The sequence below is a fragment of the Oryctolagus cuniculus genome, chromosome 9 (assembly GCF_051225735.1).
Source record: "Oryctolagus cuniculus isolate XC-2025 breed Fujian yellow rabbit chromosome 9, ASM5122573v1, whole genome shotgun sequence".
NCBI lineage: Eukaryota > Metazoa > Chordata > Mammalia > Lagomorpha > Leporidae > Oryctolagus > Oryctolagus cuniculus.
Window position 1 is genome coordinate 65,708,055 of NC_142875.1, and position 16,467 is coordinate 65,724,521.

Here is a 16,467-nt window from a genome sequence, read left to right on the forward strand (position 1 = left end):
CCTTTTGTCTCTAGATTTACTCTTCCAAGATAGTGCATCTTCATACTTTTTGACTTGTTTATCCCCATTTCCCTCATCCCTCCTAATTTTGCTTTTTGAGCCAGTGTGCCCGTCACTAAATTTTGTTTGCTTTCTGTCTGGTTCCATGGTGTTGATTTTGTTAGAGAAAGAGTAGAAGGAAGAATATGAACTGAGCTTATGATAAATCATAAAACTGAATCATAACCGTCTGCCAAGCAAATCCCCTGAAGGAAAAATGGAAAAGAGAAATATCAAATTCATAAAGAGTGGAATAACAAACTGTTTAGAAGCAAAAATGCACAACTAAGGAAACATCTGGAAAACATTTTTTTTTTTTAAAGATTTACTTATTTGAAAGGCAGAGTGAAAGAGAGAGGGAGAGATAGAGAGAGATCTTCCATCTGCTGGTTCACTTCCCAAATGGCCACAACAACTGGGGCTGAGCCAGCCTGAAAATCGGAGCCTGGAACTCCATCTGAATCTCCCATGTGGGTACAGGGGCCCAAGCACTTGGACCATCCTCCACGGCCTTCCCAAGTGCGTTAGCAGGGAGCTGGATCAGAAGTGGAGCAGCTGGGACTTGAACTGATTCCCATGTGGGATGCCCGCATCGCAGATGGCAACTTAACCCACTGCACCACACTAGCAGTCCCCTGTAAAGAAATTCTTAATACAATCTGATCTCTGGTGGTAGATGCCATTTCCCGATCACGTCTAGAATTTTACCCTGATTCGTATTTTCTGGTTGACATTTTTGTTTGTCTTTTATTTGAAAATGAATACAGTAGATTCTCCTGTCGCAACTTCCTTAGAAGTCACTGTGTTAACTGCCTCTACCAGGAACTGCCCGATCCAAGAATGTGATGACATTCAGGATGAATAACGATCTAAGAAGGAATTACCCTGTTGGATATCCTGGTGAAACAAAACGTTTTGTCCCAGGAAGGGGTGGCAGTGGCTAGGAAAAGTTTGGGGTTGTATGATAGTGTAGGAAGTCATTGCAGAATAGCCATCTGACATTTGGCTTTCTGGGCCTCTGACCTTGTCCCATGATCCCGTGGCCTTATGAATTTATCGGGAGAATGCTGTTCTTTTTAGGCATACCACTGGTTTCTGGTTCACTGTGGTGAATTCATTGAAGAGCAGTGAATCTGGCTTATTAGTCCTGATGATGATTTAGTTCCTGCCATGGGGAAGTGGCCTCAGATGCAGTTACAGCAATGTTTGCTGTTTTTCAAACCCAGCTTTGAGCCCGTCCCATTCCTTCAGCAAGACCTTTGTTGTGGATATGCACTGGGACCTGTTTCTGTCCTATTGTTCTCAAGAATAAAAGAGGCTTTAAGTGCAAGCATTTCAGTGATGTTCTTGTACCCAAGATTGAATATTTTTCAGTCGTATTTTCTCTAAATATTTCTGACACATGCAGACATGCCCGACTGGTATTCCGTGTGGACGGCCTTAAAAAAAACTATTGTTACTAATGGTTTGATGGTGAAACTTTCCCAGGAAGCTTAATGCTTTGAGAGTTGAGGAAGAAAAGCCACCAGACATAGCCTGGTCCTTTGTCTCTTTTCTGACTTTCGTCTCTGTTGGTACCCAGAGTTATTGTAAAGCAACTCTGGTGGTTACAGTTGGTTAACAATTTGAAAAGTTCCCTTACATTTTGCTTCTAGAGTAATTAAAACATTGTTTCTTGAACATGTAGACATAGGATTATGGTGTGGTAATGTACTTGGCAGAGGAACTGGGTATTGGAAAAAGAAAAATATCCTGGAGTGGGTTTGTGTTTTACAGATGAGAAAAATGGCTTTATTTAGTGAGGCGGAACAATACGAGGCCTGCTGCCCTGATAGGAGTACTTTCTCTTCCTGGGCATAAGATCAACTTCCAAAATAAAACTTAAAAAGTAAGTGGCACAATAGCAGAAAGAGGGCCTTATTAACTAGGTTTTGAAGCTATGATGTCATAAAGATAACTGATTTGCTTTCAAAATAAGCCTCCCAGGGCCGGCGGTGTGGCATAGTGGGTAAAACTGCGGCCTACAGTGCCGGCACTCCATATGGGTGCCAGTTCGAGTCCGGGCTGCTCCATTCTGATCCCATTCTCTGCTATGGCCTGGGAGAGCAGTAGAAGATGGTCCAAGTCTTTGGGCCCCGGCAGCCACCTGGGAGACCTGGAAGAAGCTCCTGGCTCCTGGCTCCTAGCTTCGGATCAGTGCAGCTCCAGTCATTGTGGCCATCTCGGGAGTGAACCAGTGGATGGAAGATGCTCTCTCTCTCTCTCTCTCTGGCTCTACCACTCTCTGTAACTCTTTCAAATGAATAGGATAAATCTTTAAAAACAAAACAAAACAACAAAATAAGTGTCCGCAGAACTATCGCTGGATGGATGACTTTGCTCCTAACCTGCCAGCATCTCTCACCCGAGTCCTTGGTTGTAAACAGGGTGAGGTACCAGTTCCTAGTGGCAGTGGAGGCTGATGTGTTAGTGAGTTTCTAAAAGTGAAAGTGAAAGCTTGATGTCAAGAGAACTTGAGGTAGCATTGTATGGGAAATCAGGAGTGAGCCACTGTCTGTAAAACACGCCCCATAATCCGCATCTTATTCCTTCATGAAGGCAATGATGTCTCTTCCTGTGTGTCTTTGATGGATGACAGAAGCCAGTGCCTGGGACAGGTGCAGTGTTCTGCAGGTGGACCTGGCTGTCTGTGGAGGGGTTTTTGGGTGTTTACCTGGGGAGCTTGGGATGGGAGCGGGCAGGGAGTCAGGCAGAGGAGTGTAGTGAATTAGACACAGCTTTGGACCAACGTCCTGGGGAACTTGGTTCCCGTCCTAAGCCCATCACTAACTCCCTGTGTGGGCAGGTCACTTCATTTGTCTCCGCCTCCCTTTTTTGCTTTTATGAAATTAGGGTATTGAGGCATGTGTGGGTCCCTTCCAACTCTGTTTTCCTGAGGTGGAGCTTGAATATCAGAGCTCAGAGCTGGTCCCCGGTCATCCGAGCCCAACCGTACCATGTGCTGCCCGGGGCGGCTGAGAGGAGTTGCTGTGTAGTGAGTCCCGGGGGGCTCAGCCGGTCCTGAGCGGGGAGCCTTCTCTTTCCGGGCATCCTTACCTAACCTTCTTGTCTCAGGGACCCAGCTCAGGCCTTCTCTCTGCAGCTGGTAGGTGCCCTTACACTTACCACTCGGATTCTCCTGAGAAAATGGAATGACTCTGCTGGAAGTTTCTAAGCAGCTGAACAGCAGTGCAAGCTCTCACTCAAGATAGGCCCGAGGCTGGCGCCGCGGCTCAATAGGCTAATCCTCTGCCTAGCGGTGCTGGCACACTGGGTTCTAGTCCTGGTTGGGGCGCCGGATTCTGTCCCGGTTGCCCCTCTTCCAGGCCAGCTCTCTGCTGTGGCCAGGGAGTGCAGTGGAGGATGGCCCAAGTGCTTGGTCCCTGCACCCCATGGGAGTTCAGGAGAAGCACCTGGCTCCTGGCTTTGGATCAGCGCAGTGCGCAGGCTGCAGAGGCAGGCCATTGGAGGGTGAACCAACGGCAAAGGAAGACCTTTCTCTCTCTCTCACTGTCCACTCTGTCAAAAAAAAAAAAAAAAAAAGACAGGCCCGAGAATGTTCTTTCCTTTTCCCCATAGCGAGGCATTTCCTCGTTTTGCTCTTGTTGGTTTGTTCATTCATTTAGCAAAAATTTTTTTATTTGAGCCACAGGTATCACTTGATAGCTGGACACGAAGATAACTGAGACACGGCCCTAGGTTTCAGAAGCTTTATTCCCTGAGAGTGCTGTGTGTGTGTGTGTGCATGTGTGTGTGTACATATGGAGCCTGAGGTGTGAGGAAATCATTCTGCATGGTCTGCACTGAATTTCACTCTGGTATTTTCTGCGTAACCGCCTGCAGAACAATGCTGTCTGCAGAAGCTGCTGTGTATCTGTGACCGGGCATGTCCCATGGTGATGTCGAGGACACTGGATGTTGTATTACAGTGCATCCCCGTTGAGAAGGACTCGGTGGGCATTTGCTGCAGGGCGGCAGTTTAACCTATCACAGTCCCCGTCACCACAAACCTTGGTGTACTTTGAGGAATGTGTAGGATTGTTGGTTTCTTAGAGCTGTGCCTTTGCTACCCAGTCTGGTTTTCTTTCAGTTTGGTGCATCAGGAGGCTAAGAGTTGAATTCTTTTTTTTTTTTTTTTTGACAGGCAGAGTTAGACAGTGAGAGAGAGAGAGAGAGAGAGAGAGGGGCAGAGACAAAGGCCTTCCTTCTGTTGGTTAACCCTCAAAATGGCCGCTACGGCCAGCGCTGCGCCGATCCAAAGCCAGGAGCCAGGTGCTTCCTCCTGGTCTCCCATGCGGGTGCAGGGCCCAAGCACTTGGGCCATCCTCCACTGCCTTCTCGGGCCACAGCAGAGAGCTGGACTGGAAGAGGAGCAACTAGGACAGAATCCAGCGCCCCGACCGGGACTAGGATCCCGTGTGCTGGCGCAGCAGGCGGAGGATTAGCCTAGTGAGCCGCGGCGCTGGCCAGAGTTGAATTCTGTTAGTAGACCCTGAGGCCTGCCTGCCTCCACACCTGTCCCTCGTTCTGTTTCCCAGTGTGGGTTTGTGTCGTAACAGGGAAGGGAATTTTCCTTGAGTGAAATACCCCTTAGGTGAAATCATGACTGTTAGGAGGGTGGTACTTCAGAGTTTACAAGTATTTTTAGAAAAATCCTGCCAAATTCTTGAGGTCTTTGGACTAGCTTCCTAACTGAAGGCCCTATGTAAACATTTTCCTTCGCATTGCTTTCAATTTAGGAAGCTGGGTGTGAAGCCGTGGCCAGGTGTTTTCAGGAACCATTGAAGGAATGAATTATTCAGCAGCTCAGGCTCAAAGTGCAGGCCAAGGTCAGGGGCATAGAGGCAGCCAGAGGTGGGAGAGAGGAGGCCTCAGTACAGAAATCATCCTCGGGCTAATTTTATTCTTAGAAAGAAATCGCATACAAAGTCTGGCTTTGCAGCTGGAAGAGAGGGAACATTTGGGAGAGGCGGCTGTTGGATTTGCATGAGTCTTACTCTTTTTTCTTTGGAAGACAGAGTGAATGGTGAGCCTTGTCGATTTCCTGTGTTGAGCATTGTAGCTGAAATAGATCCTTACGTTGAAGTATTTCCTCAGTTCTCCACCTACATATTCGGTCTGTGTTACTCCCAGTGGTCCATCTTCCAAAGTGCAGAATTGCATTTTATGTCTTGTTTTAATGTTGGATTAAATACATGCTGAAGGGGAAGAGTACATTTCATTTCCTTTTGGTTCAGTCTTAATTTAAATTAGGAAGGGAGATAATGTAATTCTAGTGTCTGCATTTGGTAAACTGTTTTGGCCCGCTGATGCATTTGCAGGTTCCCATGCTGGATAGATGGGAAAAGGAGCAGAGGGGAGGAAACTTCCTCCCAGGTCGGTGCCCAGCTGCCCCATCTATCTCCCCGGGCAAGCAATGTTACTTTACTGGTTCTGTGCATTTTCTGGTAGGTACCAACACATCCAACAGCATATTATTTTCTTCCTGTTTTTACAGTGATACTAAGATGCTGTGTCCACTGTTGCACGGTGTGTGCATCCATGTCCAGTTATAATGAAACACACAGAGTAAAATGAAAGTCCGTGGCATAGCCCGCTAGAAAGTGGTGTGGAGTTCAAAGGTGGTGTGTTCTGAACAGCAGACAGACCGTGGGGAGGCAGTGCATCAGGATCAGGAGCTGTGCAGTAGTGCTTGTCCACGATCTACTGCGTTTGGAGCAGCAGTGAGTTCTAGAGACAAAGACACCAGAGAATGTCTGGTCACTGTGCAACTGATGGATCATTTTGCCTTTAGAGTCGGTTCCATGCTTAGCATTCCATTGGTGTTTTAGTTTGGACTGTGCTAAATGAGCACATTTAATTTACAAAGACGTTGAGTAAATAATTAACCCAGGATAATTAACTATTTTAGGTCACATGCTGGAATGTTGTAGGGGACTTATTACCTTTCTGGGCATACATAGGAGGTGTATTCAGTGGGTTCTGACTGTTGGAGGTGGTGTTAGGCACCTGTGGCTCTGTGAGCAGGGATGGGTCTTGGTCCCCTGTCCTGCTCACCCAGGCTGCTCCTCCCAGCGGACGCGTTTTCCTGTTTGGTGCCTCAGCATCCAGGAAAATTGTGAGTTCTAAAGTAAGGATGAGTGTGAGCACGTGTTTTGGTGGCTAGCAGGATTTTTACCCCTGCCTCCCATTCTCTGCTCTGACATGGGTTCTTCCAGTAAAGGCAGTAAATCAGGAATTTCTCTGGCAGCCAAATGACATGTGCAATCTGGTGGGAGGCATGTTGCAGGCGGGCCCCTGCTGTGTCTCTCCCCCAGAGTCTAGCACATGGCAGCAATGCCCTGCACACTGGTTCAGATGGAGACTCAGCACACCCGTCAGAACTCACTTCTGAGTGTGACATCAACTTTAGACTGCTCTGGGGAAGTGGGAAACAGTCAAAAGTTATCGAGCTGGGGAGTGACAGACTTTCGTCTACGTCTGGCAAGTGACTTTGGGTGTCATGCTTATTGCCCATTGCTGTAACTAGATTTCTTAGAAAAAGTAAATCTATGTCAGCCTTTTACTGTGTTTGTAATTGGATATATTTGACATTATAATAGCCCTGGTATCATAGAATTACATAAAGTCCAGGATATTACCAGATTATAGAGAGTTGGTAACTGCCTGGTAATCAGTAAGGATATATTGTTTTACACAGCAGACCCTTTTGTATGCTGTGTTAGGATAGTAAAATAGAAAACTCATGAAGCTGGGGGGGGGGGGAGTGTGTTCCATTCGAAGCTGGCTTTCGTCCCTTGGTCCTGCAGACATTTATCTAGTCCCTTCTCTGCGTCCTGAGAGGCTTGACTAGAGGGATTTAAAGGATGGATAAGATATAGGCTTATTATGTCTGTGTTCCAGACCTTGGATTCCAAATCTAAAACAAACAGTCCATTATTCTCCCTTACGTAATAAAAGTGTTTATGTAAGGCTGTGTAAGTCAGCTCTGAGTACATTGAATGAAATGGGGTGTGCTAACAGAGGTTGCTATTTAAAGAAGCCCTGTGATGAAACTTTTGTATAGTAAAGAACTTTGAGAAACTAGAATCGAGATAAGCATACTTGTTTCTATGGTTTCTTCCCCTCAAGGCTGGGTACCCCGTGTCTTCCATGTTGGTGGGGTTGCAGTTGGCCAGCCACCTGCCTGGTTAATAGAGTATCCCATTAACTTCGTCGGTGGCACTGAAAGCCTACAGAGGAAATGAAACGTAATTGACCATGTACAGTCTTGGCTATTAAGTAGATTTCAGTTCACTTCAGCTTGAGGAGGTGTGATTTGCATCTTCCCAGCAGACAAGCATGTGCAAGAGTATTGCCTACAGAAGCTCATTAAAAATCAGTGCAGATCCCAGCACTGTCTCCAGCAGCAGGCTGCGACTTGCAGAGCTCTTGTAACTGAACTGCATTTCCAGTGCCAGTAGAGCTTCCTCGCTACGTTCATGCCGCCATGGAAGTTTGGTTCTAGAATACTTAATGTGATTAGAACCCCCTCCACGGTGCTTTTAAAAGAGACCCAGGGAGAACCAAAGGAGACCTGTAAGATGAGGAGGATCCAGAAACAGCACACATATTCTGGGGCTAGATTATTTGTTGAGACCAATTTATGCTAAGAATTAAGCTAAAAAAAAAATGGCTTTCTCATTTGAACAACTTGACTGCCTGCAGAATTACCCAGCCACGCGGAGGAGCACTGTGAAAACGCTGCCACGTCTATTGAGAACTTATTACATTTGCTTCGGTGTCTCTGAAAACGTCCACCATGCGTCATTTCAGGAAAGCAGCTCTATTGTTGGTGTCATACTGCTCAGTGGTGCTGAAGCCTTTTGGGAAAACAGCATTTGGAGAGAGACCCATGGTGTAATAGCTGATCCCACTGGCGCATGTCCCAGAGCGAGCAGGGCTGGAAGCTTTTACTGTAGTTAAAAGATGCCGGTCTGTCATTTGCATGCACTGTAATTGGGCGAGTGGTTTCAGACTGAGCTTTACATTATACTTCCACTGAGAGCAACTGGGAGAAGGCTGCAGCTCCCATACGAGCTGGAGACCATTCATCTGGGGTGTTTAATGCAATCCTGTGCCCTCTTGGGAGTAATTTCTTGTTAATGATAATAATAATCACAATCTTGGTGAAAGATAATGCTTGCGGTTATTAGAATGTGCAGAGTGAGTAGGGGCTTTGGCAAAAAGGTAGGAGGGGGAGGCAAATATTTAATGAAAGAATAGTGAGGGGGAGAATGAGAATATTCTGTGGGGTGAAGACAGCCACAGTTAGTTTAAGAGTCTTAAAATGTCTTTAAAATGTTATCTTTCCAGTACCAGTAAGTCAGAGTTCCAATCTCTAGCTTCCTTTACAAATGTCCACTCATAGCCTGGGGGCAGGGGTGGGAGATTACTTGTTGTTGTTCAAAGTCAACCTTTTCCTCTAGGAATATGTTCAAGCCTGCTGTCTTCCATTGGTGATTGGTGCCAATTGGATCATTCTTTCCATTACTGCTGCCCCATCCTCCTTTCTTGATCCAAAAGCCAATGTTTACAATGCTCTCTCTCTTGTCAACTTGCAGTAAGTTTCCTACAAGGCTGAATGGAGATCATAAGGTTTGTGAACAGAATAGAACACTGCGTTGTAAGAGCCTGCTTCCTTTGTTGCGTTCTCCGGTGTTTGATTTGACTGCCGTGCAGTTGGGTGATGGAGGTGTTCCACGCCTTAGGGAGTAAAGCCCTTTGGGAACCGGCCAGGACTTACTCAGCTTAGTATCAGCATGACAGCGCTGTGGCCATTCCTCAGTCTTTCCCATGTCCTAACCCGGCCCTGCTCTTGGAAACAGGCTATTGCAATGGCTCAGTCAACATTCTCCGTGGCTTGCTCTTTGCTTTTTCCTTGGTGAGTGAACGTGAATTCCTCTCCCAGTGGTGGTGTGAGTTTGCTGAGGATTCTGGGAGACCCACAGAGGTGAAATGTCTTGTGAGGAGTCCGTGTTGAATGGGGCTGTCCATTATGAGAATGTCCTGGGGCAGGTGGGAAGATTGGACAGGTGGGGCTTGCAAGGTCAGAATTCAGGTTTTCATACTGGTGACACAGTCTGTTTTTATCAGAATAATAAAAAAAAAAAACATTAACACCTTGATGGGGAAATCTCAAATGTGTGAAGTTAATCTGCCAGCTCCAAATCTGTTACTCCCTTTATCAAGATACATTTGGCCCTTATTACAGTAGCATTTACTTGTGGAGTGGACTTTTGTATAATGCAGATTCATTGTGATCCACCATCTTCCTCCCAAGGAAGTCCTTCTTGTTATATTCTTCCTTAAAAACGTTCAGTAGGAAGGCCTGGCACTGTGGTGCAACGGATTAAAGTTCTGGCCTGCAGTGCTGGTATCCCGTATGGGTGCCAGTTCATGTCCCAGCTGCTCCATTTCCGATCCAGCTCCCTGCTAAGGCACCTGGGAAAGCAGAGGAAAATGGCCCAAGTGCTTGGGCCCTTGCACCCATTTGGGAAACATAGAAGAACCTCCTGGTTCTTGGCTTTGGCCTGGCCCAACTCCGGCCATTGCAGCCATTTGTGGGGTAAACCAGTGGGTAGAAGACCTCTCTCTATCTCTACCTCTGTCTGTAACTCTGTCTTTCAGACAAATAAAATAAATCTTTATAAAAAAAAATAACAACAAAGCTTAAGTAGCTTACAGCCTCTGGGTTATGTTCACAGAGGCCCTGGACCATTTGTTTAGCCTTATCTTCCTTCCACCATTATCTCTTGGAGCCCACGTTCTCACCACACTCACAGATATGTTTCCATTCCCAATCCTTTCCCTCGCCCAAGGGTTTAAAGTGATGCCCTCTTGGGGTGCTGAGGTTTAGGTCAACTGTGTCCTCCTTTCCTGACTCCTTCAGTCAGCAGTTAGGAGTGTCCTATTCCAGACTTCCTTAACATCTGTGTACCTCTGTATACCTCCACCTGCCTGTTCCCATGGAGCAGACCACTCCAAAACAATGCCTTAGGATGATGGTCTAAATGAAATATATCCATGTTGAAATCCTAAAGCCCAAGATGATGGCACTGAGAGATGGGGCTCTGGGGAGGTGATTTGGTGGGGATGAATGGGATGACTGTTCTTACCTCCGAGTCCCTAGAGAGGTCCCCCGTCCCTTCAGCCATGTCAGACGCGGCTGTCTGGGAACCAGCAAGTTGGGCTGTCTGCAGGCACAGAATCTGCTGGTGCCTCGATCTTGGACTTGCACCTCCAGAACTGTGAGAAAGACATGTTTGCTGTCTAAGCCCCCAGTCTGTGATATTATTTTTACAGGGCCTAAAATGGCAAGCATTGACCATCATTTATCTTACTCATGAATTTGGGGATTGACTGGACTCAGCAAGGGGGTTCTGGCGTGGAGTCGGCTGTAGGTTCGTTCCCATCTCAAATATTTCTCTGCTCTGTGATCTAATACCAGGGCTTGGGAGAGGCTGGGACTGGTAAACCCTTAAGGGCAGCTCTGTGTTTCTCCATGAGGCCTTTCCACGTGGTAGCTTCAGGTTGCCAGCTTTCTTACCTGGTGGCTGGATGCTCCCAGAGTGAATGTCCCAGGGGAAATTGGCATGACCTACCTGGCCTTGGAGGTTACTTTTGCTGCGTTGTGTCCACTGAAGCAGTGACAAGGCCTGCTCCTGTTAGGGGATGGGGATTGGAGGTCCATACTCTCCACCTCTTGATGAGAGGAGGGTCCAAATATGTGGGGTACAGTTGTTTGTTCAAATTCCGAGCTTTATGGCAGAATAGATATTTACCATCTTAGCCATCTTTAAGCATGCAATTCAGTGGTGTTAAGTACATTCACATTGTACAGCCATCACCCCCATCTATCCAGGACTCTTAGTTTTACCAGAACTCAAACTCTGCACCCATTAAACATTAACTCCCCATTGTCTCTTCCCCCTGCCCCTGGTAACCACAATTCTGTGAATGGTGAGGACAGTTGTCCCTCTCGTCTGAGTGAGACATGATCCAAGACACTAGTGGTTGCCTGAGACCGTGGCTAGTACCAAACCCCACATTCCTGCGTTTTTTTCCTGTGTCTACCTGTGATAAAGTTCATTATAAATTAGGCACAGCAAGATGTTGAGAGCATATTTTTCCCTTTTCTCAATAAGTTGAGAATATTCATTTTTTGCTTAAAGGAAACACTCTATAGCTTCTCTTTGGCATATCCAAATGGCCAGCAGCTCTACCATTGTTTGTTGGAGTCACTATTCAGGAAGGTAGAATGAGGGCTACTTGAACACAAGCACTGTGGATGGCACTAAGTGACTGTCAGGCAGATAGTGTACCGTGTGGATACTGGACAAAGGAATGATTGACATCTGACATGAGTGGTGTCAGGTTTTTTTATTTTATTTTATTTTAAGATTTACTTTTTTTTGAAAACAAAGTAAGGGGGGAAATCTTCCATCTACTGATTTACTCTCCCACATGGCTACAGCATGCAGGGCTGGGGACAGGCCAGAGCCAAGAGACCATCAGGGTCTCCCGTATGGATGGTGGATGCCCAAATACTTAGTCCATCCTTTGCGGCTTTCCCAGGCACATTAGTAGGGAACTGGATCACTAGTGAAGCAGCTGGGACTCAAACCAGTATTCATATGGGATGCTGGTATCCTAGACAGAGGCTTATCCAGCTGTGCCATAGTGCCGGTCCCAAGATGGTATGAGATTTCATCCTGCTACTGAGAGCCGAATGCATTGAAGACTTAGAAATTATTTAATTCTGGAATTTGCTGTTTAATATTTTTGGTTATAGTTGGCTGTTTGTAACTGAAACCATGGAAATAGAAACCTGGGGTAAGAGGGAACTACTATTTGTTCTCTCTGAATTTGACTAAGGACCTCATATAAGAGGAGTCATACGGTATTGGTCTTTCTGTAAATGGCCTTTTCCCCTTTGTTTCAGTGCCTTCAAGGTGCATCCACGTCAGAGCATGTGTCAGAATTTCCTTCCACTTTATGGCTGAGTAATGCTCCGTTTGTGTGTATATACAGCACATTTTGGTTATCCACTTTTTTGTTGGTGGACACTTGTGTTGCTTCCACCTGTTGGAACCTGATTGTGAACAATGCTGCTAGACATGGTGAAGTTTTTAAATCACCAGAATGTTCCAGTGCAGTCTGGCTCTGCAGGTCTTTTTCCTCCCTGGATTGAACTGCGACTTTGCCTCTTGGTGATCCCCATGGCCCAGCTCAGCACAAAAAGTGTTTGTTGGATGGACTGGCACTCGCTTTCTGCACAGGATGGAGGATTTCATTTCTGAAGTGTGAAGGGGCCTCGGCAGATTGCTGCTGAGCTCATCCTACGCTGTATCTCCTAAAGCCACTCAGGGTTGAGCTCTGTTATTTTAAAGTACTTCCTGCGTAGCACTTGGCACAGATTGAGCGTTTTATGAATTTGGGTTATGCTGAATTAAATTGCAATTGGAAAATAGGTTATGAAGTTGTAAGGTGATATCTTAATAAGTTGCCATCATTTTCTGTCTGACCTCAACAAGTGATCTATCATTAGTGATGTTCTGTGTACTGTTAGGAGTTATAGAAGCAGAACTACTTCCTTTGGGTACTGATCAGCTTCTTTTTAATTAACATTGAAGCCTTGATATGACGTTTTTATGTGTGAAATGTGTAATATTATGCTTGAATAAAACACTTTTCATGTGCAGAGATGGGTAATGGCAGCTCCCTCTGAAGCACAGGCTCCATGGATGTATCACTGTTAGTGGCATGGATATTAAATAAAAATGTACTGAGGCTATGTTGCCCTTCTATTTTTAAATTAAAGATCACAGAAGGAGGGCGTATGTTATTATATCAAGTAAATAGCCAACCTTGGCTTTTTTGGTAGATTTTCATTAATCATGTTAGTAGATTAATCATATTAGTAGATTTATACAAAATTTAAATTTAAAACAACAACAAATGAAAGTAATCCTAATATTCTGCCTTCCTGTTCTGTTGTCAACGAGGTAAACACCAGGTAATATTTTACGTTAATTTCTTCATATGTTGGAGGAATAGTTGAGTGTTTTCAAATGCCTCTTACATCTTTTTTTAGACTGCATGGTAAAGTTGAAAGAGCTTTAGATGCCAAGTGTGATAGGCTTAATTTGCATTTTGGCTCTGTCACTTACTTGTAAATCCGTTCCTTGGTAAAAGAAAACACTGATCTCAAAATCGATTTGGAAAAGATTGAGTTCAACCCAGGTGGCCAGTTTGAGAGAGTGTGCATATGTACAGAACTAGTAGTATTTTTGGGTTTATACATCTGTGTGATTCTGTGGGTGCTAGTGTTAGTGAATGGGAAGGTGACTCAAATACACTCATCTGTCTTCCTGGGAACTCGGGTGGTGCGCGGGATGGTCCTGTCTCTAGCCCTTTGGCTTAGTATCATAGAGTTTTTTTTGTTTTTGTTTTTGTTTTTGACAGGCAGAGTGGACAGTGAGAGAGAGAGACAGAGAGAGAAAGGTCTTCCTTTGCCGTTGGTTCACCCTCCAATGGCCGCCGCGGCCGGCGCACCGCGCTGATCCGAAGGCAGGAGCCAGGTACTTCTCCTGGTCTCCCATGGGGTGCAGGGCCCAAGCACTTGGGCCATCCTGCACTGCACTCCCGGGCCATAGCAGAGAGCTGGCCTGGAAGAGGGGCAACCAAGACAAAATCTGGAGCCCTGACTGGGACTAGAACCCAGTGTGCTGGCACCGCAGGCGGAGGATTAGCCTAGTGAGCCACGGCACTGGCCAAGTATCATAGACTTTTAGATACAGCTAAAATTTTTATTTGACAGGAAGAAAATTAAGGTCCAGAAAAGTTAAATGAATTTTGTAAATCCCTGTATGTATCTCATTAGAGGAAGAGTTAGGGACTTGGTTTAGTGTTCTGTTTTATCATTATGTCACCATCCACCCTACCATTTTCCCTGTCTTTCCCTCCTCTCCCTCCCTGACAGCCTCTGTCCGCTCTCTCCTGGGTTGTATACACAGATGCACATGTATGCACATCTGCGCACATACACGCATGCCCCAAAGATAAGAAGGATGCTGTGCCCAGGCTGTCTTTCCAGAAGAGCCTGCCAGTCCAGTTCCTGGCTAGCTGTGGGTTTTGGTTGTTGATCACTCACAATAGCATACTTTGGAAGGCTAAATTTAATTTTCTCTTTCGAGGCTTTCCTTTCCATTTATAGCTTTTGGACTCACGGTATCCTTGAATCATTCACATTATAATTTTTTTTTCTGTTTTTATGACCTGTATTGCCATTAGAGGTATCTCTACTATAATTTAACATACATAGTCTGAAAACCTCATGTTCTACAAAATCATTCCTTCAACATAGCTTTAGGGGAAATAAAGGGTTGGAGCCAACCACTCTAAATTGATACTATTTTGCAACCAGAGAAATAATACAACCAACAAAAATCACAGTAAAAACAGGACAGTTCAGAAGACATATTAAATTCCTACAATATACTGACACACTGTGGTAAATGCAACTTTAGCTTATTAAAAGATATGAGGCAGCTTGATGGAGGCGAGTATAAGGTTGGCAAGGATCAGAAGTCATGGGGAAAGTATACAGAGATCTCTGAGAATCATGAAGAGGGTGCATCTAAGACACAGCCCAACAGAGTTAGCCTTGAGGGGAGCAGGTGCAGTGTGCATTGGTGCCATGTGCACTGCTCTTTTCTGTTTCACTGTGGATGCTGTGTCCAGCTGTATTATCTGGAGATCCAAGATGGCATTGTATGAGGGCAAATCACTGATGGACTAGCATGAATCCTGCATGATGCCACCATCAGTTCCCTATTACCATTCTAATCCATGTTCTAGAAACAGGTCCTGGGTAGGACAATGTCTAGCCCTACTAGAACAACTGAAGATCACTGGATGTACCCATTGGTTGTCCACATAGTAAGTTTTCGAAATTACTTTGAATGTATTCTTCATTCTGAATTTGTCAGTGACCTGTTACATCACCCTGAACTCATAAAGTACATAAAATATCTCAGGGGACCTTTCCAGTGAAAGAACTTTTCCCCTGGTGAGCCGGGGAAAACATGAAAAAGGCCAAGGGCAAGGTTGCAGAACTTCCCAGAGGGTGGAACCTGAGGCAGAGTCAGTGAGCAGGAAAGCAAACAGATGAAACCAGGATAACACCCTTTAGGGAGGAAAAAGACACTTTATTCCAATTAGTAAAAGAGTACCATAGAAAACTGATTGTCTTCTCATTGTTTATAAGCCCATTTGTCTGTTATTTCATAATCTTGTTATTTTTGTTTCTAACTTTACCATACTAGTTCTATGAAATTATAGTCACATTTTGTGTCATCTTGTGTGCCAACCAAAAATAAAAATAAACACAATGCCTCTAGCTATATGTCTCTCACACACACACACTCTCTCTCTCTCTCTCTCTCACACACACACACACATACACACACAGAATCTTCCATCTGCTGGTTCACTCCCCAAATGACCATGGTGACCGGATCTGGGCCTGGCCAAAGCCAGGAGCCTGGAACTCCATCTGATTCTCTCCATGTGGGTGGCAAAGGCCCAAGTGCTTGGTTATACTTTCCCCTGCTTTCCCAGGCCATTACCAAGGAGCTGAGTCGGAAGGTCTTTAAAAAATAGACAGCATTGGAGTAAATGGAGGTGATGGTAAAAGGAAAGGTTAGGGAAGAAAGGACTTTGGGCCAGTTTGGGACAAAGGAAAGATACAAAGCTATAGCTGAATGCCTGTGAGGATGATAATTATGATGTCAATGGACCTCATTCCTGGAACCACAGGGTAACTGATAAACTTTTTTTTTTCCATATTCTTACCTCTTGCGCAATGCATGCTCATTGAAAATTGATGATAATGGCCACATGGAAAGTCCCTGAGCTTATCTGGGATTTAAGTCCCCAGGGCATAATCAGTGGGTGGAAGAGCGGCAGATGGATGGAGTAGAATATTGTTCTCTTCCTTCCATGAGAATTGATTGTAAGTTATAGAAGTGGGCATTCTCTTTGTGGCCCAGCTCCCAAAGTTATGGAAGGTTGTCACTATTTGTGATTAGTGCTTCCTCTGCAGACGGTTCAAAGACGGCTATTGATTACTTGGATTTAGCAAGGGTAGACTTCAGGCCTCTGTGGATCAAGGCCGACTGAACCTGCAGGTAATGTCTGTTATTTTAGCTGACCTGTTGTGTGGGAATCACCGTGCATTTACTCATCCCTGTAGTGCCCCAATTTGATTAGAGCTGTACCAAGCAGTCAGTTCTGTTTCTCTTTCGGTTCCCTGCCAAGCTTTTGTGTGCATTAAGAAATTGGGGC

The 16,467-nt window shown here is 45.3% G+C and overlaps 1 protein-coding gene across 6 annotated transcripts in view; it reads left to right on the top strand.

Moving 5' to 3' along the window:
* Window positions 1-16,467, top strand: part of LRCH1 (leucine rich repeats and calponin homology domain containing 1) — a 212,435-nt gene that overhangs the window by 70,941 nt on the left and 125,027 nt on the right. The window contains exon 1 of one of the 6 annotated variants that reach the window (XM_089304121.1): window positions 4,870-5,104. The exons of the other annotated variants lie outside the window; for them this stretch is intronic. Within the exon in view, the coding sequence (XP_089160247.1) occupies window positions 5,065-5,104 (40 nt within the window). The 5' untranslated portion in view covers window positions 4,870-5,064. Of the gene's footprint in view, window positions 1-4,869; window positions 5,105-16,467 lie in introns of those variants that run through there. 6 annotated transcript variants of the gene reach the window in all.